Raw genomic sequence first — 22,343 nt, 5'->3', positions numbered from 1 at the left:
ATGCAATATTCCTTCTCAGCTGCTTTTATGGCTAATGGCAATGAATATTCCACTCATTAAGCTAACCATTGGCAGACCTGTTTTCCTGTGCAAAACAGCCTCTGGCTTTAATTCTCAAAACCACTTTCTTGAAAACGTTGGTCTTGCGAAATTTGCAGTGGATTAGTTTGAGTAGAGGGCTTTTGTTGTGTGCACGGACCACGTCATGGCAAACTGCTGCCGTTGTTTTTTTAATTATACTTGGAGCTTGCCCTAAACGGGCAGGAGGCCTGGTGCTGCGAACCGAATCAAATACCCTGACTTAAATGCATATTCTTAATGCGCTGTATGCTTTCGCAAAGAAATGCTGCTTTGAAAATAATGTGTACTTTGGAAGAATGAAGACTGTTGTCATATGCACTATGGTAGAAATATCTGTGTGTGTACATAAGCATGGTTATTGACTTTTATTTCTTATAATCAACACAGAACACAGACGTTTATGCCGATTTCCCCAAAATGAGTATGGGAAGTATTGCTTTTATTCCGTAATTCTGTCTGGGCATTGTTTACTTTTACTTTTCTACTTTGCAAACGAATTGCATTCTTCAAATTCATGCTTTTTGACAGAATTCAGATTTTAGTGTTATTGAAGATATTTGCTTACTGGAACTAAGCAAGGCTCTCAATTTATGACTGGAAGAAACATTTGCACTTCAGAAATATCACACTGAATTTGATTATTGTTGGAACATCAGTAACGCTCAAACAGCGTTCTGTAGGAATGTGACTGTGTGTGTGTGTGTGTGTGTGGGTGTGTGTGTGTGTGTGTGTGTGTGTGTGTGTGTGTGTGTGTGTGTCCAGTGTTAAAGCAAACTAACCATCTCTGTATTTTTGACCTCTCAGTCCCTTTAGAGGAATGTTAAAAAAGACAAGTCTGAGCTGCATCAGCAGAGTTTGAATCTCACTAGTGGAGGCAGTCACAGTCTGCACATCACTCGAGTGGATCCAGTGTAAGCTTTTAAACTTCACGCTTTGATAGAAAACACAACTAACGTCATGAAGTCAGACTAATCCGGTTTGTTTAATTTACGTAAATGTATCCGCATAAAAGGTTATCTGCACGATAATTACAAAACGTTAAGGGTTGACCCATAAGGAGAGGGGTTAGTATACTTCATATATGTATTATTTAGCTGAAGGCTTATTCACTGGACTACGTCAGTCTCACTGGTCTGAATAAGATCCGTCAGTTCAGCATTGCAAACTTTAGCATTTGTATTTATTTGTTTGCTCTGTGCTTTCTGAGCTTTTCGATGGCAGGCTTTTCAGCTGCACTCAATCTTTTTTTAAGATTTATTTATTTTTGTTCTTCAAACCCTCTCTGTGTTGATTGTTTTCTACTCCTGAGCCAGCAGCAGTCCGTAACTCACTCGGAGAGTGTTTACTTCTTATCCCGAAGCTGCCTGGACGAGAGCCTCATGCCTGTGCTCCAGGGGCCCCGGTCTGCTGCCTGAATATCACAGATGAGCAATTAGCAGTGCGTCTCTCACGTTCAGGGGGCAGTGCTTGGGTTGCAAATCAAGGCGTGCCGCAGCGCGGAGAGACGGCTGATCCGGCAGATCAGAGTGGAGGGAAAAAAAAGAAAAGCTTTAAAACCACCACGCTGGCGTACACACATTAGAGTGCTGATGCGCTGAAACTAGGAAAGGGACAATTAAGATCAACAAACATGGCTGTATGAGGCGCAAATATTGTTGCATTGTTGTAAACCTGAAAAATTAGAGAGAGATCATTCTCATTTCACAGCGACTGGCCATGGGGCCTGCAGTGGTCATATACACTCACCGGCCACTTTATTAGGTACCCCATGCTAGTAACGGGTTGGACCCCCTTTTGCCTTCAGAAGTGCCTCAATTCTTCGTGGCATAGATTCAACAAGGTGCTGGAAGCATTCCTCAGGGAGTTTGGTCCATATTGACATGATGGCATCACACAGTTGCCGCAGATTTGTCGGCTGCACATCCATGATGCGAATCTCCCGTTCCACCACATCCCAAAGATGCTCTATTGGATTGAGATCTGGTGATTGTGGAGGCCATTTGAGTACAGCGAACTCATTGTCATGTTCAAGAAACCAGTCTGAGATGATTCCAGCTTTATGACATGGCGCTTTATCCTGCTGAAAGTAGCCATCAGAAGTTGGGTACATTGTGGTCATAAAGGGATGGATATGGTCAGCAACAATACTCAGGTAGGCTGTGGCGTTGCAACGATGCTCAATTGGTACCAAGGGGCCCAAAGAGTGCCAAGAAAATATTCCCCACACCATGACACCACCACCACCAGCCTGAACCGTTGATACAAGGCAGGATGGATCCATGCTTTCATGTTGTAGACGCCAAATTCTGACCCTACCATCCGAATGTCGCAGCAGAAATCGAGACTCATCAGACCAGGCAACGTTTTTCCAATCTTCTATTGTCCAATTTCGATGAGCTTGTGCAAATTGTAGCCTCAGTTTCCTGTTCTTAGCTGAAAGGAGTGGCACCCGGTGTGGTCTTCTGCTGCTGTAGCCCATCTGCCTCAAAGTTCGACGTACTGTGCGTTCAGAGATGCTCTTATGCCCACCTTGGTTGTAACGGGTGGTTATTTGAGTCACTGTTGCCCTTCTATCAGCTCGAACCAGTCTGGCCATTCTCCTCTGACCTCTGGCATCAACAAGGCATTTCCGCCCACAGAACTGCCGCTCACTGGATGTTATTTCTTTTTCGGACCATTCTCTGTAAACCCTAGAGATGGTTGTGCGTGAAAATCCCAGTAGATTAGCAGTTTCTGAAATACTCAGACCAGCCCTTCTGGCACCAACAATCATGCCACGTTCAAAGTCACTCAAATCACCTTTCTTCCCCATACTGATGCTCGGTTTGAACTGCAGGAGATTGTCTTGACAATGTCTACATGCCTAAATGCACTGAGTTGCCGCCATGTGATTGGCTGCTTGGAAATTAAGTGTTAACGAGCAGTTGGACAGGTGTACCTAATAAAGTGGCCGGTGAGTGTAGGTCAATCATGTAGGCTACGATGGACCTGACCGTTCTGACTCCTGGAACAGAAAATCGATCAAACCAAAAAAGACTCAGAAAGGCCACGGTTTAGGAAAGGCGAGAGATTTGAATGCCACAAATTCCGGGCATTCTCAGGCACCTCTGCACTTGTAAAAACCTCTGTAGTTAAGGCACAAAAAAAGAGAATGTGCCGCAGGTTAAAATGCATCCAAAAAAAAACCTAGTTCTGTCCACATTAATTAATGTATGTGATTAATGTGGCCGAGATGAATGCAACAACATTTTATAATGTAGGCCTGGTTACGGTTAAACCCGGAAGACACCAACGGCTCAGACTTCCTCAAACCTTGTAGTGCTTTTTTGTTTATTTATGAGTTGCCTTTTTTTGGAGACATTGGTTGTAGAAATGTCACTAAAGAATGAAGGTAATCTACACAGCTTGTTATGAGCAGGCTCATGCAGCAACTAAACAGGAAAACAGTGCCCCATGGATCCATGAAGAAGAAGGCGGACATCTCTCCAGTCAATAACTGGTGTGAGATCCAGAAAAAGCTGTTTCCAGTCTCTGTGCTGAACTTAGTTAGCACGCTTTGGGATGTGGCTCGATATGTATCATACCGACATGGGAGTGCTATTTATCTTATTTAGTTCTTGGCAGGGAAGTGTTTGAGCCTTTTTCCCAGAATGTTTAACTTTGTCCCTTGAGGTTTGGTTTGTCCATCGTCTTTACCGGATACTGCGACTTCCATTAATGCCGCAGGCAGACATCATTCAATGCCATTCTTTGTCCATAAGTTCCCAAGAGGAAAACATTTTCAAGCGCTCGTAAAATGAAACGACCAGGTTTTCGGGGGAGCACTGCTCCAAGGAGATGATCTCAGATGTTCTGTTCGGTCTCGCTGTTTTTCGCAGAGAATTGGACCCCAGAACAAACACTAGGTAATGTCAACAAGCAGTGCTGTCGTGAACACTGATCAGCATCGTGGTCCTCCAACAGTCTTTATCATGGTTTGTCATGTTATTTGGACATCCCATGTGAGCAATAGGGTGGACAATCACAAGTTGAAGCCGTAAAGGTTCGACTCTCCACAGCTTGGCGTTTCGAAAGACGCTGTTGTTACTGCAAACGAGACTGTACCCGTGAAAAATGTATTGCAAAAACACGTAACATTAATGGAATGAAATTGGCTCATTGGCTTTTGTGAATGCTGCATTTTATCTTCATATTCCTAACGGTTTCTCTGAGAAAACACACATGGTGTGTCTGGGTATCTTTGCTGATAAAGAACCCTCTGAGAAACAAATGAATACCGGCACCATATATCAACTAATTGAAGCCAGGCTGCAGCCAATTAAATTATAAATTGAGTTATGGCATTTAATTCTTTTGGAAATACCGAAAGCCTGACTCGTTGCACATGAATGGCTCTTCAGAAGTGTGTCTGGATGCTGACCGAGACGGTTCTCGGTAAGAATGTGCCTATTTTGATATAATGGAGCTTCTTCTTGAGAAGGAAATGACGATCGGTTCACCTTGATACGGCGCTGAAGTGCACATGGAGAAGTGTCTTTGGTTTGCTTTGGCACAGTCTGCTCATCGGCTGGGCTTCATAACAGAAATTCTCACTAAAGACCATGCAAAGGTGATTCATATCTGAAGATCTACTTTAAGCAAAAGATGGCAGCTTGAAGAACAGTGTTTGGAAATGTCAACAAGAAGACATATTTTTATATGCCTTTCCACTGTGTTTCTTCAGCTGGTCCATTCATCGCCGTTACTCTGTGACCTTTTTTCCATATTTAGGAGCTGAACTAGATCGAGTGAGCAGTCTGTCCACTTCAAAAAGGGTTAAAGCTGTCGCACGCTTTGAGATATTTTTACACATTTTTTCAAAACTTAAAAGAATATGATTAAATATACTATGTATTTAGGAATATAAGGAGTATTTTTACTTGCTCTAAGCTAATGCTGTTACTGCTACTTCTGCTACCAATGTATTGAATGCAGCACTATAACTTAGTATTGGGTAAATCTATACTATTATATTACAATTCTTCCTTGTGTAACAGACGTGGTAGAACCACCAATGAGTTACCAGATTTCTCCTCTGTACCGTATGGTCATGTGTCACCTTTTGGAAGGCGCAGAGAGACAAATGAAAAGACGTTTTCCATTTGACTGATTCATTAAGGACTTCTGTATGCAGGGCGTGGTAGTTTCTTTAAAGAGCCTTGAGTTAACTTTAAAAAAAAATTATTTGACCATTTAGAGAATCAGATCTAATCCAGGTCTCTTTATTTTCTAATTTTACAACGTTATGGGCTTTGCTAAACTGCATAGTAGAGTAAGCCAGTTAAGACATACAGCCTTTTACACGCTACAGAAACGTTGTAGTAGGACACAGAAGGAGGACAAAGTTTCAATAAATAGCCAGATGATTCAATAACATGACATGAACCTAAAGAGTTGTATTTGCTTCAATTTTCATTAGACGCCTTCCAGCAATTGTTCCAGAGGCTCCACATTCCCAAATAGGAGTGTTTGTTTCTTTTGGACGGGCCTCTAAGTGCAGACAAGAGCTCATCGGTGTGTTTGCAGTTTGAGACAGGCGGTTGAGAGATGTAATACATCCAGCTAAACAAAGATTGAAGCAAAGGCCGGAGGTATTATTTAAGCTTAATGTGGTTACACATTTCCTTTGAAAAAAAGAAACCCTCAACTGGATGGAAGTATGTTTTTATATGCTCCATATTGTTGGTTTCTCACTGGTAATCTATCAATCTCCAGTACAAACAAACTCTTTGCATCAGGAATAAATGTTAATTCTTAAATTTCAATCCTCCACCAGATTGAATAAGTTCATACAGTTAGATTGTATATCGGGTATCCATTTTTTGATGAGTAACAATTTAATATTTTTATATCTATGGTATGTATTAATAATACAGTTAGGAAAGCAATGTTTCACTCAAACCTGCTGTCGCCTTAGACATAAAGTAATGAATACATGTGTATATGTTCTTTTTTTCTGTTTCCGTAGTGGTTATCTTCCAGAACCTCATAATTTTTCATGGGATAGAGTTGTTTTTTTTCTAAATAAATAAAACAGACTTGAATAAATTAAATTATTTTTCGAATGATATGCTTGACTAATTCTTCATCGTTTTGACCTTTGTTAAAACTTGTTTCCAGTTTGTAAGAGAAGCATGACTGCCTTTGAGCTTTTTCAATTTGTGTATTTGGATTCTGTCTTGTTTTCGCTTATTTTTTTGAGAACGGACTTGTTAAAAACAAATAGCTTGCTGTAAATATTCAATTAGATCATATTGAACATAACTGATGCCAGAGAGTAAATTTGATTTAGACTATAAAGAGCGTGTATGGGTTGAAGTCAAAAGGCGCAGGGACATACAATCGAGCTTCCAAGAAGCACGAAATGTTCCCTAAATTCTTTTTATTCCTCATAAATTATTTGTTAATAGGATTAGCAACAATCCTTTTTCCAAAGAAAATTGAATAACTACTGTAAGTGGAGCTAGCTTTGGCTGCAGAAAACCATTTTAACCTTATTTGGTTGTCATATCAGCATTGTAATCCGGATGTAGATGAACTGACTTTTACACCCAATGGTATTTAAGAACAAACATAGCCTTGATCTCTTTGGGTATAAAGCACAAAATCACAGCAGAAGTTATATTACCACAATGGTAGATTAAAAGAGATCAAGTGACAAAAGAAACCTATTGTAACTTCAAGTGTCCTATTTAGAGGCAGGAGACATGGGGAATGTTTGGTTGGAAACTATCCATCAATTAATTAATTAGTCAATAGACAAAAGATGAATCAGCATTCAGCTATTCATTTCAAGTTCTCTCAGCCTCTCCAATCAAGATAATTTGATTTTTTTTTCCATCTCATACAAGTGTGACAGTGAATTGAACATCTTTGGGTCTTGGACTGTTGGTAATGATCCCCGAGCATTTCTTTTCTCCAATATTTTTATGGAGTTCAAATAGAACAAAATCAATGAAATTATTGAGAATTTATTTTACAGATTGATCTATAATAAAGATAAACGTTTGTTTGTTTCAAGACCTTCAAACTAAAAACTGTTTACTGCCTCACGAAAAAAAAATTCTCCTCTTAAAAACAAGAGTCTCTCTCTGACCTCTGTGTGAAGACAGCTGCCCTGAAACATTTCACTTCAGTTAGAAGCTCAGAAACACCCCCCCCCCCCCCCCTCCGTGAGTTTTCATTGACAATGTTTGCAGACTTCTGCTCAGGATTTATCGTAGTGACAGACACAACATAAAGGCCCGTTGCCCCTTATGGTGCGAAGTCCCCCGAGCCCTCAGGGGGCTTTACTGACATCAGCCGCTCAATGGTTCAGTGTGTGAGGCTGCAAAGGGCTTCAAAAAGAATCTACTCTGATGACACCAAACTCCCTAATTTTAAGACCTTGAGAGGCTCTTGCCATACATGGCTATTAAATCTATGTAATTGTTCTAGTCAATGAAATGGGTGATAGATAAACCAGGTCCACAACAAAGATTATGCCTACTTTCCTGTGTTTTCATGTCCCGCCCTAATTCTTGAATGTAAAGTATGTGTACATTTAATATGCCAGGCTGAGCACATGTGTCATCGCCTTGTGTGGCTTTACCTGGTAACCCCTGTTACAGATCGGGGTTCAGATTGTGGGTTTGTTACTAAAAACCTCCCTTCCAAATAAACGAGAAAACATGCCTGACAAAAAAAGGAAAAAAACATATATCCGTGCTGCAAATACGTCAGCCGTATTAACAAAAGACAATATTTTTGGAGCTTGTTATTAAGTTGGTTGTGGCTTCACAATAACATGGTAAAAGCTTTCTTGTTAGGAGCTGGAAGCGATCCGTGGCCACTGGTTAGCCTTTTATTTAGCCACAAACCAAACTAATCAAATAAACTGCACGTAGCCGAAAACTCAGCTCAAGAAAACCTCTTTGACCCAGATACGGCCTTTGTCCTATGAAGGTATTTAGGAGTTATTTGAAGACCACGCGCCCGACATAAAAAATTACACACTATTTAAATGTGAAAAGAATCCAAGATGGTCTTCTGAGTAAGTAGCCGCCCTGCTGCCTGGACACGAGGCGGCTAATTCACTCCGGCTGGCTGCCGTTTAAAAACATTATATCTGTATAATATCTGTACCCGTAAAGGGATACCAATGGAGAACTTGAAACATGAAGTGATTGCAATCACAATTGTATTAAAATCAATACAATTGTCATCAAATCAAACAATTACGGCGATTCGCTGTGAGCAAAAACGATCACATGAAATGATCGATTGCAGGTATTGATTTATATTAGTAGGGCTTTGTACTCGATTTACAGCCCTACTTATATATCATTCCCTCTTTTTGATCAAAGTGAATGACATCATTTTTTTCTATGCGATTTTTTTTTTAGATAAAAAATGAATCTACACTTGATATGGTGAAAAGTGAATGAACAAGAGGCAATAATTATAAGTTTATGTTGTGGGGAATTCCCCAAAAACTGTTTGCTATTTCATGTCAATAATAGAATGTTAATGCTTGTTATTTGGCTGAATCCTCCTCTTTAAAACGTATATAACAATTTTCCGGTTTCTGTATTCAGAAATCTATCCATAGCTGCTTTTATTCCATAACTACAGATGAATAGCGAGTCTGACATTTAAATACACAGTCCCCCTCGCCCTTCATCATTATCATCAATAACTGCTCCTCATAAACTGTCCTCTCAGTGTCTCAATTTGTCCCGCTTGACCCATGTGACCTTCCCTTTCAGCCTCCAGAGAACAGTAACGTCACTGTTCACAGGCCAGTTCAGGGGTTAAATTACAATGACCCACGTGGACATGATCCTCTCCCCCACTGTCTACCGGTCATGCCAGCTAGTATGTTCAATGCCATGTCACGTGTGAAGCGCCCCCCCCTCCCCCATCCTCCACAACAAGACCGTGTCTGTGGGTACTTTTGTTATGAGAGGATCAGTCTGCAGTGGCACTTTTTCTGGATAAACTCAGGGGGGTTCATGCATCCGTTGCTCCACTCTTAGCGGAACTTGTCATTCCCAACATGCACTGGGCTGAGGTTAAAAAAAAAAGATTTAAATCAATAAATAGATTAGCCCATGTTGCATGTGTGTTTTTAAAATATCACATCATCATGAGTTGCCCCTCCAGTGCGGCCTCTGTCCCAAAAGGTGAAACGTGGGCTGAAGGACGTCCATAGAGAGTCGTTTCAGTCGCCTGGTTGTTGTTTGGAGTTTGGAGTTGTCTGCCATGTTCATTATTTAATCAAGTTTAGGGTTTTCCACGGATACTTTGCCATAAACCTCATGGTGTCGCGTCCGGCTTTACTTCCTGCCTTTGTGTGTTTTTTTCCACTTTATTGACCCACACTGAGTTGTTCCACCTGTGTTTAATCACGCTGCTCTGGGGCTGCATTAAGTCTGTGTGTTTCCTCCATTACAATTTGAATTGTTTTTCACTGTAAGTCTTTGTTGGATTTTTTTTTAAAATCTTCTGGAGCCCATTTCAATGCACTCCGGGCAGACCGCCAGTCCATAAGAGCGCTTACAGATCACTCCACTGCAGGCTGCGTTAATATCTTCCTCGTTTTGAACAGTGAGGTATTCCTCAGATGTTTTAACACTTTGGAACAACGTTTCTATGAAGCGCCACCAAGGCAACTATTTGTTTCCTCAGCAGATTTCCAACTGATTGTAATGAGTTAAATGTATTGTTTAGCAGTTTGTAGTACTGTGCATAAGGGCAGCCTTCATAATCAAAACAAGCTCTGCAAAAGCTGTCCGTCTGTCTCTCCAGTTGTCGGTACCTGCCATGCTCTCTTGGACCGATTTCTTGGGGAGAACTACTCAGATCCGATGTTCTCCCAACATCTGGACTCAGAAGATGACATCCAAGGTAAGACTTCTGTCCTGATGTGTGACACACAAAGAGAAAAACATCATTACTTGCATTAAAAAGCTGTGTGGATGTAATGTGAGTAGTGATTCATCTGAAGCACGAGGGACAGAGAAGTGCTCGTTGTGATGTTCAGGTGACGCATGCTCACAAGCAGCATGATGAAAACAGGAAAACATGTTCTTTTGGGATCAAAGAAAGTGTCAATTCAGTTAATTTGTGAAATAAATAAATGTGGATTCCAATTAAATACTAATTTAATAATGTATTATGTGCCTCGTATTTCCTTCCTTTATCCCAAAATAGATCTGAAAACTAATATTAGTCGTAGTGGCAGTTTTCTCTTGAACCGTCACATGATGTCTTGAACGCCCCCATCCGCCCCGACACACACACACACACACACACGCAACACAGACAGATGCACAAAGGGTCTGTCTGTTTGACTTTTGAGCAGATCTTTAAAAGACTTAGGGGACTAATGTCCCATGAGCCCAGGATGGAGGTCATGATCCAGGTGTGACTCCAGGATCTACTGTGATGGAAGAACATCTTTGTTAATGTTTGAGGAGTAAATGTAAATGTTCTTCTTTTTTTACACTTTTGAACCATGCTTTTAGTGTTCATCTTTTAATATTTACCCAAACAAACGTTAAGTTACAGGCTTCTCCCTCATCGCTCTGTTTTCCAGTTACCTCGTGCGATTTTGAGACAGCATGCCACTGGACTCTATCAAATCACAGCGACCAAAGTGACTGGTCAGTGGGGTCGCCACAGCAACCAGAAGGCACTCAGGCGGCGATGATGCCAGTGACTGATCACTCAGTGGGAAGCTCCGACGGTAAGAGTGCACAGGGGGTAGATTAATGAAGAACAATAAATGAATGACTTGTCTTACTGCACGTGACTTTTTCTTCTATGAAACATATTTTCAGATCCACTAAGAATGAACTTTTCAATCGCTACGTCTCCCTTTTTTACTTTGTGCTCGATCGATCAAAATGTCTCCTGTGAGATTGGTTTAATGTATTCATTAACTGATTCATTTGGTGGCTGCTATAAAAACGCTCTTGGCACGAAAAACGTCTTTTCTCTGTTCCATCACTCCAGGGCACTTCCTCCTGCTGAGCCCCCGGGCTTCCGTCGAGGCCCCCGGTCGATGCGAGCACCACTTGACCAGCCCGGTGCTGCCGGGAAGCGACAGGCGCTGCGTCTTGCAGGTGGCCGTGTACGAATCCAGTCCGGCGGTGGGGAACCTCACGCTCCTGATCAGGCCGGTCGACTCGGGCTCGGCGGTTCGCTCTGCGGACCTCGACCGCAGCGGAGCGCGTGACCGCAGGTCAACGAGCCCTCCGTGCCTCTTCAATACCATTTGTGCAGAATGGATGCGTATTTATTATGCAGCACGGCACGCCCGGTTAATTAGTGTCAAAAAGAAAAAAAACCCTGCATCTTCTCTGATTGAAGTGCTTGTCAAGTTGATGAAGTTAAGTTATGAAATGAATACAAGGGAGCTTGGATTTACTGCAATGAAAGGTGACACAGGCCTTCTGACGCAGCAAGGACACAGGAGCCTATTTATTTTACTTAGTGATAAAGTTAAATAATGAAAATGTTCCTGTCACGTGGAACAACTGTAGAATTGTGAGCATGCGGGGACAGCGGCTCTGTGTATTGTTTGCAAAAAAGGGAGCAGGTATTTTTCCTATTGATCTGAAGTGCAGCCCTCTTTAGAGAAGCTAAAAGCATTCATGTGCATGGATGCAGACTCTGGAAATTAATTTATATGTAATTGGTTTGGACAGAAGAGAAATGGATGAGCATGGCTTCGTGTTGGCTTTGTTAGTGTCTGTTCCACGAGGGATTCAGCAATTCCAGTATTAGGAACACAGACAGTGGTTTCATTTATTCAGCCCGCTCTTCATTACACACAACTGTGTTACCGTGTGTACTCAATCTGCAGTGATTGTTTTAATAATAAAGCAACAGTCCTGCTCTTCTTCATGCAAAACAAAGGCATAATTCCCCCCAGTTGGAAATGGACCAAAGTTTATAAGCATTATATTTGTTTCAATTTATGTTCCCAACAATGAAACATCACCCACTCAACTAAATGTACAATTTGGATTACGCTGTGAAACCACGGGTCTATTATTAGAGATGGACACAGAGAGATTTATTTGTACTGTAGTATGTAGAGCTCAGTGAAGTGAAGATACCAAAAGGAAAAAGGAAAGAGAGTAAAGTCTGGGACTGGACTCTGATAGTTGCTGTTGTTACGTTTGTCATGGCGGGGACAAATTTTCTTTCTGACTGTCAGCAAATAGCGTAAATTAAAGAGCGCTAAATGAGAACAATATGCAGAAATAAAGGTAGAATGTTGCAGGTCGCAAACTAATTTACTAACTAATTAAATTTATTGTGAACCTTTATACGGTGCCTTTATACATTTGTATATAGGCATATTTATGGTATATTTATGGGACCTATATTGCTTTTCATTTCTGAACGCAAGGATTTACTTTTAATGCAGAAAAAAGTTGTTAATTCCTTCACTTGACCTCAAAATAAATGCCTGCATGATGGCTTGATCTAGGGCTGACTGGGAGGTTCTGCAGAATGCCATTGGTGAGATGGACGAGCCCTTCCAGGTGCTTCTGGTCTACACCTCCTGTTTGAGGAAAGATGAAGGCACCTTGGCCCTGGACTCTCTGGAGTTCATAGACTGTGAATCGGGTGAGTTCATCGGGTGAATGTTCATCCATCGGCACAGCAGTGCAGGCAGATGTGTTTGGGAAGGCCTGGGCAGTCATATCTAATCTGATTTGAAACTCAACGTGAAATCATTAGCGTGTTTTCTTAAGTGACCCACTAATCCTTTTGACACACATTTGCAACTTCCGGGTTAAGTGATTGAACGGCTAAATGGGCCTACTCCTCCACGAGGTGTGGTGCTGCTGTGATTCCTGTACCTTTCATCGTCTTGTCTCTGTTGCGTGGTTGCTGGGTTGCAGAACACCAGTTCATCGGAGAGGAAGCGGCTTGTGCGGAATCTTTCCACTGTGAGAATTCAGGAGTCTGCATCGACCAGAGCCAAGTGTGCAACTTTCACACCGACTGTCCTTTAGGGGAGGACGAGGGATTCATCTGTGGTGAGATTTTGTTCATTCACAGCGTGCATGAGGATGGCCTTCAATTTGTTTTAGTAACACCTACCAAATAACCTCCATCAGTTGGCTTTAGAGCCTTTGCCATTACTTATATTGAAGTTTAAATCCAGCCGAAATTGTGTAATCTTTTGACCAGATGAACCAGATTATTCTATGCCAAGGGTGTGTGTTTTTTCATTAGCTGGGAATTCTTTGGTTGTATTTCTAGAAACAAGATATGCTTTGCTATTTGTTATCACAATTCATGTCACAAAAATGTCTAAACACGAGACACTCATAATGTTTTAATATCAAACACCTGGATTCATGAAATCCAAGATTTCAAAACTATGCTGTGGAGTTTTTTCAGAAGGTTGATTAATACCTGTAATTTCCCCCCACTTGGCAGTGTTGTGTTTGTCTCTCATCCATAATCCAGCACAAAGAAACTTTTTGCCGTTGTGGTGGAGAGGAGGTTGGTCACAAAGGTCATTTTGTCAATGGCCCGCCAGTGACATTTTATAAATGACTGAATGAAAAGATAAAAAGAATGATGTTTATTTGTATCAACGCCTTCAGGAACGCGCCCATAACTCTTTCTTTGTCTGATGTATCTGATTGACTAAAGCATGCATTTTACTTCTCATCTTGGGGGGTTAGAGGGTTAAATAGTAAATAAACACATTTTGTATAAGAGGCTCTGATTTTGGGAAAAGAAGGCACAAGCGGGATTATTTTAGCAGCTGTTCCATGTGAAAAAATGTAACAACCCCCCCCCAGGTGCTCTTCCATTTGGATCTCACTGCTCATTTGAGGAGGATGAATGTGGTTGGTCCGCTTCCAACCAGCACTCGGCCTGGAGAAGAGTAGCTGGACACGAACTTCTGGAGAGAGAAGACATGCAGGGTGTCACTCTGAAGAGAACACCAGGTTGAGTGTGTGTGTGTGTGTGTGTGTGCGCACGTCTTGTCCCATTCTGATGAATCTCTGTGGTCTAAATAGATGGAGGATAATAACTACAAAATGTTAACTCACCACAGATCTCACGTTGCTCATTGTAGAAACTTTATTCTCAAAAAGGCTTGTCAAAATATAAAATATTTATTTATTTATGTATTTGTTGTTGAGGAATTCCTAACTAGCTTACTACCATAAAAAGCTTTACGAGTTCATATGGATTATTTAAAATCCAGCTGCAGCAAACAGGGCAGAACATGATCATGTTTGATATGTCATTAAACTCACTCTATCTCTAAATCTTTAGATATGCTTATTTCCCGAGCTGGTCAGTGTTCTGCTGTGTCACATTTGTTGTGCGCCCCCAGGGCACTTCCTGTTTCTGCAGGTACGCGAGAGTAATTCCCTGCGACAGGCGTCCATTCAGAGCCTGTCTTTTCATCCCCCGGTCTCCACCACTGCATGTCAGGTCAGTTCTTCACACACACACCTGCCCGTCAGACCGCTCTGGCCAAATGATTGCCGCCCCTTTGCTGAAATTGTGTCTGTTTTTCCGTACAGTTGCGTTTCTCTCTGTACCTCTACGGGAAGTTTAATGGCACTTTGCTGGTGGCTATAGAGGAGAAGGGGACTGGAGCGGCTCCGCTGGTGTGGGAGAGAAATGACCAGTGGTCGGACGACTGGGAAGATGTTGCCCTGCAGCTGACTGGCCTTCAGCACGGGTGTGTAAAGGCAGTGGAGAGTCGCACAGGGTTACGTAACACGTGTTGTATGCTGGGTCACCAATAGACCAATTCAATAGAATCAAAACCAACCGTCATTCATATCAAGCTCTGCTTCTCGAAAAATGGGATTTAAATTAAAAAGAGGAAAATTGCTGCTTTTATCTAAAGAATTTTAAATAATTTTCAAGATTTGACCTATTATTCACTACAAACTGTACACGTATTAGGATGGAGTTTCTTCTTCCTTTTGCATAAAGCGTCTAGACTCTAAACTCACAAATGGTATTGTGCTTTGGTCCAGGTTCCACGTCAAGGTGACAGCTGTGTGGGGAAAAGGCTCCAATGCTGATGTTGCTCTTGATGATATTGCAATTGGTGCTGCCTGCTTCGAGACGGGTGAGTTGTTGCTAAGGTGCCATTTTAAATCCAAACTTGTTACATTTAGTTCAGAACCGTCATAAACTTTTAGTTCCAGGTCGTTTCTCTTAGATTAATTGAGTCTGGAACATTTGAGTGAAGAAACACTCTATTTCTCAAAAGCGTCAATTTTGGCTCTCACCGTTATACTTTAAGTGCCATATTTTACCATTGGTTTCAGTTATTTAAATCTCGGTAAATTGTTCTCTTGACATTCCTGTGCATTTGTCATTACTGTGACGGACTTTCCTTTCGTTGTAGATTTAAATATAAAAAACCTTTGGTGTTTGGTGCTTTTTCGTAAGGGCAGTCAATGCTTTGTTGCAAATTGCAATGCAGGAAGAAAAATGCCACAATACTTTATTGTAGTTTGTTTATTCTCACACTGCCTGTGAAAGGACATTTAAACAACTTGGACTGCTGTATTCAAGTGTTCCACGGGTGTGTTTTATTAATGTACATGGTACTAAAGTTGAAACACAGATGTGAAACTTGACTTTGGTGCATTGAATAAGTCTGTTTAGTGTGTTTTGATTTAAGGGAAGGGTGGTTTAAAACCTGCGGGGCAGGGACAGTCTGCTGTAGAATATTCTGGATGTTGCTCCGGTCCAGCTGGACAGGATTGGAAGCTTTCCTAGCTGTCATCAGCTTAGGATCCCAGAGAAGCTCCAGTAAGCCATAACTTATGGCAATGTTTCTCCCAATGTCATTCTTGACTGCTTCCTGGGATCTCGTGACGCTGGGGAGACTTGTTTGCTTTTATGGCGTTGAAACAAGACCAAGAAGAAGACTCAGAAACGCCACATCACCAAAGGACAGTGCGGTTGGACACATTTCGAATAGTGCTATCCTCTAGACGGAAAAAAATAGGTTTATAGATAGAATTGTCCATCTGGATGCTAGCTAGTGGCAGAGGACATCTAATGGAGAAATGTTTTCATGATGTTTCGTGCTCAGAAATGAATCTCAGAAAATGGGTCCATCCAAAATACCCATCTTTGAATTGTTCTCATTACCCTTTGATCCGCGCGACTTCCTGTCTGAATATGAGTAAAGCTTCAATGACATGCACATGTTTGACTAACTCACTCTGTCTCTTTCTCCCCCACCTTCCTCGTCTTTGTCATCCCGCCTCTTCTCAGATCTGAACTTGCTCCTGCCCCTGGTTCACTCGGGGGATTTCTTGAGCCCTCTTCCAGAGCCTTCAGCCTCAGGTGCTGATGCCTTTTTGGATTTCCAAAGCCTCCCTCGTCTACCACGTGATTTTTGATGCGGCGTCCAGAAACCACCACACTCAAAAACAAACCTCAGATCCGCCTTCCACCTCACATGACCATGTTTCTTCTCTTTGCCTCCATTTCTGCAGAGGTGTCTTTGATGACGTGGTTGTTCAACTCATGTGGTGCGAGTGGTCCCCTCGGCCCGACCCAGGCCCAGTGTGACAGTACCTACAGGAACCAAAATGTCAGCGTGACTGTGGGGAAGGAAGATCCCCTGAAAGGAGTCCAAATGTGGAGGGTGCCTGCTACAAACAGATACCTGTAAGTCACGGAGGGGAGGGTTTATTGCTCTTCTACCTGAACTTTAAGCTTGTGGGTTAGTCACAGTATCTCACGATAATCTTTATTTTTCTTCATTTCAATCCTATTAAAAGCCCAAAGCCAGTAACTCCTTCTTAACCAGGAGCAGTCCTGGTTTCCCTATAACGTTAAAAGGGTCGTTCAAAGTTCATATTTAGGAGCTTAGTTACTGAGGAGACAAGCAAGGCCAGACTGCTTTGTCCATGGTCAGTGTAACTGATTGTTCTTGTGCGGCCACATCAAAACGTCTTGCATTTTGATGTTACTTTGCAGAGAAAGTCATGGGAACTTCATTAGTTTAGTGTCTAGTTCTGTGAGTCGCAGTATTTGAACCCCTTTGTGGTGTGCGGATGTTCCTCAGGATCTCTGCTTACGGGGCTGCGGGGGGGAAAGGAGCCAAAAACCACAACAAGCGCAACCACGGGGTCTTCATATCTGCCACGTTTCCTCTGGAGAAAGGAGATATTCTGTACATCTTGGTGGGCCACCAAGGAGAGGACGCCTGCCCTGGGGTCTGTGTAGGAAACTGAAACAGTGTCACCTTTTGTGAAGTGTTTTTCTTCCAAAACTCAAATCCGGCTTTCCACGTAGAGAAATCCCCACACGCAGAGGATCTGCTTGGGAGAGTCGTCGGTGATAGAAGACAAACTGAGGGGGGAGAGCAGTGTGGAGTGGGCCGGAGGAGGAGGCGGAGGAGGGGGGGCCACCTACATCTTTAAGGTGACACGAGATACTTGGGCTTTATCAGTATTGTGTGTCCTTTCTGTTGCTTTGTTTGATGCCTACCTAAGCCCTTCATTTGAACATGCAGCATCCCTACTTTTATTTAGTTAATTGAGAGAACACTATTTATAGTATTAATTAAATGCAAATGTTGATGCAAGCCTCAACTTACGGACCTTTGCTTCTAGAAATTTTCTCTCAACTGGACCCCAAATACCCCTGATGTGTACAGTTAAAAGGGCCTCCCATGTGTGAGATTCATGGTGATGGTGTCTCGTCAGATGGAGGGAGATGACCTGGTTCCCTTGCTGGTTGCGGCTGGTGGAGGAGGAAACGCCTACATGGAGGACCCAGAGTCCAGTCTGGACAAGATACAACTGGAACAGTATGAAAACAGCACCAAAGCGCCCAGCACCAACGGCCAGACCGGGGCTGCAGGTACTTTATTACAAGTCGTCCTGCTGATTGCTGAGCGGTTTGTAGACACTTGGATCCGCTGTGGTTGTGAGAAATCGGACTTTGAGGACTAAATGTATCAGACTTTTATAATTTCTTTTTATTTTAAGAATAGGAGTTCCTGTTACAGTGGATAGTCCACGGAGCGAGCTGTCAACAGCAAAACTAGCTCCAATGAAGAGTTTTGACAGGGAAGTCTGTGAGTCATTTGAAGTAACATGAACTCTGGAAGCTTTTTTTTTGCCTTTTCCCAGAAGGCCGAGGCATCAAAGTATTTCACATTTCTGAAAAGACTTGTGAATCAAAGGTGATGATTAACTCTTCTTCAGGGAATACTGATAACGCCTCACAAGTTGAGAGAGACCCGAAAGTCCCAAATTAAGACTCATTTCTGACAAAGGTAGTGTTACAAACCAGCTCACAAAGACGTGTTGGTTTGAAGACCAGGGAGGATTTCTTTGCTCCGTACACACACTTGAGGCGGCGCACATTGGACCACATGCTCTCACACTCTCTCACACGGCGGGATGTGTTTGGCCTGCAGAATATGGGATCTACCCGGATCGTATTTAGTTTGTCGACAGGTTGGAGCAGAGACGTACAAGGTCTCTCTTTGCTCTTGGGAATGTCTGCTGGAATGTTCTCAGTAACTCCTCTCTGACCGAAAAAAAAGTCTCAACACACAGCGTCCACCGGCTCATCTTATTGTGTTGACGGGGTGAAACCAGTCGTCCTGGTGTCCCACGTTATCGTGCGTTGCAAAGCGGAATTTGTTAAGGATGAGCTTTTTGATTTTCATCTGCGTAGATAAGAGGCCTGGACCAGCTGGTGGTTGAGGTTATCGACTGTTGGGATGGTCAGTTACGTATTATTCCTCCAGGGCCTATGGGTCTGTTCCTGAAGTCTAATTTCAACTTCATATGGATTATAAATATCAAAAAGTGTTTGACAGACAGGGAAATCACTTTGGATGGGTGCAAAGTTACAAACAAAAGGCAAAGCAACAAAACTGTGTTGTTTCTTGTGGTTTTTTAATTATTATTTTTGCAATTGAGAGCCCTGCCTTTGTCAAACATTGCAACATTGATCATTCTCTCCTTTACTCTAATCACAGTCACCCCTCTTCTCCTAATTGATAAAGCTCATGATAAAAGGCTGTGTTATGTGGTTTTGGGTCCGTGAAGGTGGAGGTGGAGGCTGGAAAGACAGTCAAAGTTCCCACCTGAAAGCGGGAAAGTCTCTGGTGGAGGGCGCCGAGGGGGGGTCCTCGTGTTCCCTCGCCCTGTCCAAGCTCAGCTGGTCGACCTTTGGGGGATTCGGAGGCGGAGGCGGGGCCTGCACAGCTGGAGGCGGTGGAGGAGGTTACAGAGGTAACGTCACCCTTTCCCTTTCGCCGTCAAATGACATCCCATTCTGAGCCCTTCCCCGAAGACCCGTTATGTGTCCGTTCTTCTGCCTCTTGACATTTAATCCCAGCCACGCTGTTAAATGAACGCCTTAAAGAAGTTTGCATCGACACATTTAATGCGTGCTTCAGTCTGGGGCATGATTTACCGTCACCAGTCGAATCCCAACAGAACTGAAACGCGACAAACTGACAGGCTCGAACTTATTCATTATTGGGTGAAAATGAATTTGACATTGGCGGTGATATTGACTGATAGGCGAGTAAAGAATCCTCATTTCCTGGCAGGAGGTGACGCTGCACTGAAAGACGAGATCACATCGGACGGTCAGAACGGAATCTCATTCATTCATCCGATGGGAGAGATATTTCTTCAGCCTCTGGCAGGTGAGACTGACATCATACCATAACTTTATCCACACAGTGTTGCGGATGAATTCCATAACTCAGCAGAGAAATAGAGCAGAGAAAAGAGCGCAAATGTCGTCTGCTGATAAAGCAAATGGCCATTGAGGAGATATTTGAATATTTTATTTTTTTAATCTAGAATAGAGTTCAGTCAAATAGATTTAGAGTTAGAGATCATTTTATTAAGTGCCGTACGGAGATAATGGAGACCATGAAACGAGTAATACAATACAGATCAGACGTCATCAACAGATATAACATAAATAACTTAATCTGCTAAAGAAAACTATGAGAAAGCCTCTAAAAAAGCAAGTAAATTTACCTTTAGATACATTTTTTAATTCGTATAGCAATAAATACAATTAAAAATAGGTTTATTTAATGTAGTACAGTATTAGTAACAATAATGCCGCTATGCGTTTGTAAGTAAAACTGTGGAAGTTCTGAACATTTTCTATCAAAAACTCAAATCAATAGAAATAGATGAATGAATGAATAGAAAGAAGAAATATTAATAAATCAATTTAAAAAAAATGACAATACTATACTTTGACATTTCCTGTTTTACTCACAACGTTACACGCATAGACGGTGAAATACGGTCCAGTTGATTATCACCATGCGTCTTTTTTTTTGGACATATTTAAACTCGTAGACATATTTGGAGTAAAGTCAGCGCCGCACCATTGGTTGGACTCACTGGAGGAACAGACAACATTACACATAAAGATGGACTGATCCCGGAAGGCGTGAATCCTGAGCTCCCAATGGATCTAACAATTTGTATGGGCATGTGTGCGCGTGCATCCGTCTGAACTGTGTTCTGTTTGTGAGACGACCATCTGATTCTCATTATTCAGCGGAAGGCACTTGGTTAATTCACAGCCTCGTGTGGCTTGTTGCTTTTGGCGCCAACAGACGACCCTCTGACCCTCCGATCTTCTGTGAAAGACGCCGTTGTTGTTGTTGTTGTTGTCGCCGCTGCTCGTGCTGCAGCTTTCAAACACAGCGTCTTTCTCAGCAGTGTTCAAACACAGAGTGGCTTCAAAGCGAGATCTAAACAATGTTATGAACTTTTTAATGTCATGAATGAATCTTGTGTTGTGATTCGGCTTTATGTGACAAGCATGCTCGCATTTCTATCACGTCACAGGATTAGAGGTCACAGGTCAGAGTTTAGAGTCATCTAACATCACGTTATGTGTTTAGAGATCAAAGTAGAAGGCGGAGAGCTCTTATAAAAACATAAAATATATATAATATATAATATACTCTCAAAATACACTCTACACTTTCGTCGCAATAAAAGTGCAGATTGATGGGTGGCAGATTGATGTGTTACCAGTCACTTTTGGAAAGAAATTGAGCCACATTGCATCAATAATAAAACAAAAAGTAGCAGACTTTGACTGCACCTACACTTGATTGTTGGGTTTGGTATTTTCATGTTTTCATCACATTGCATTCACAGTGCATTGCAAATACCTGGTGTTTTTCTTTCCTTTTTTGTTGCATTATAACCTGGAATTCAAATGAATTTGTATTTGTTCGTTATGTAATGAAGTTACCCAAAGTAGGCAAAATTGCTTCAATTAAAGGGGCCGTGGTTAATGTGTTTATTTGTATTTACTCCTTTGTGCTTTAAAGGCACACATCTAAGATGTGGTGCAACCAATTACCTTCAAAAGTCACTTGATTATTTAACTAATGTCCACCTGTTTGCAATCTGCATGTCATATGATCTAACCGATCCCCACTACATGCAGTATTACTAAAGGGAAATAATATGCACCACAGAACTGCCATTAGAGGAACGTTACTCATGGAAGGCAAAGGGGGACATTCATCAGAGAGGCAAAAAAAGAGACCAAAAATAAGAGAACAAAGGTTATGTGGGAAGGAATTTTCTTACTTCTTGTATTTAAGCACTGATTCTTTCTGGCCTGAAGATCAGCTGTGTGGAGGACGACTTAAAGTTGCACAATGGACGGATGCTTTCCAGCTCCTTCAGGGTTGTCCTCGGTCTCTCCTCTCTGATTAATGTCGCCCTTTAGCTGTCGTCAGTTGTGTTCCACTGTTGGCAGGTCTGTTGTGGTGACATATTCTTTGCATTTTATGATAATGGATTTAATGGTGACCCATTAGATCACGTGACATTTAGATTGCACACAGACGGACTATTTAAATAATCAAGTGACTAGTTGGGAATTTCAATCTCCCTGGAAGAAATGTAGCTCCGTCATCGAAAATCCAAACAATAATCCATTTTTATTCCAAATGTTTTTTAACCCGTGTGTCCCTCGTTCCCTGTAGCCATGGAGAGTCATGGCGATTGTGAGATCAAGGTGCAGCTGAACTGCAGCCACTGTGAAACACAGAGCTGCAAACGGGAAAAGAATACCCACCTCATCCTCTGTCTCTGCGAAGACGACAACAAAGTCCTGGCCAGCGACAACGTCACGTGTGTCAGCAGCGTGGGTGCGTAGTGGCCTCCAGCAAATACTCCTCTTTGTTC

At 42.2% G+C, this 22,343-nt stretch overlaps 1 protein-coding gene across 1 annotated transcript in view; it reads left to right on the top strand.

Moving 5' to 3' along the window:
• The window catches only part of ltk (leukocyte receptor tyrosine kinase), a 35,108-nt gene that overhangs the window by 2,463 nt on the left and 10,302 nt on the right, over window positions 1-22,343 (top strand). Inside the window, exons 2-18 of the mRNA XM_037487145.2 lie at window positions 9,910-10,008; window positions 10,700-10,849; window positions 11,119-11,347; window positions 12,605-12,744; window positions 13,023-13,160; window positions 13,938-14,087; window positions 14,483-14,583; window positions 14,676-14,836; window positions 15,141-15,235; window positions 16,399-16,470; window positions 16,623-16,797; window positions 17,198-17,348; window positions 17,428-17,556; window positions 17,841-17,997; window positions 19,200-19,385; window positions 19,709-19,807; window positions 22,142-22,306. Of these exons, the coding sequence (XP_037343042.2) occupies window positions 9,910-10,008; window positions 10,700-10,849; window positions 11,119-11,347; window positions 12,605-12,744; window positions 13,023-13,160; window positions 13,938-14,087; window positions 14,483-14,583; window positions 14,676-14,836; window positions 15,141-15,235; window positions 16,399-16,470; window positions 16,623-16,797; window positions 17,198-17,348; window positions 17,428-17,556; window positions 17,841-17,997; window positions 19,200-19,385; window positions 19,709-19,807; window positions 22,142-22,306 (2,397 nt within the window). The remainder of the gene's footprint in view (window positions 1-9,909; window positions 10,009-10,699; window positions 10,850-11,118; window positions 11,348-12,604; window positions 12,745-13,022; window positions 13,161-13,937; window positions 14,088-14,482; window positions 14,584-14,675; window positions 14,837-15,140; window positions 15,236-16,398; window positions 16,471-16,622; window positions 16,798-17,197; window positions 17,349-17,427; window positions 17,557-17,840; window positions 17,998-19,199; window positions 19,386-19,708; window positions 19,808-22,141; window positions 22,307-22,343) is intronic.

Source organism: Pungitius pungitius, chromosome 14 (assembly GCF_949316345.1).
Source record: "Pungitius pungitius chromosome 14, fPunPun2.1, whole genome shotgun sequence".
NCBI classification, from domain to species: domain Eukaryota; kingdom Metazoa; phylum Chordata; class Actinopteri; order Perciformes; family Gasterosteidae; genus Pungitius; species Pungitius pungitius.
This window is presented reverse-complemented; position numbering and strand designations above follow the sequence as displayed.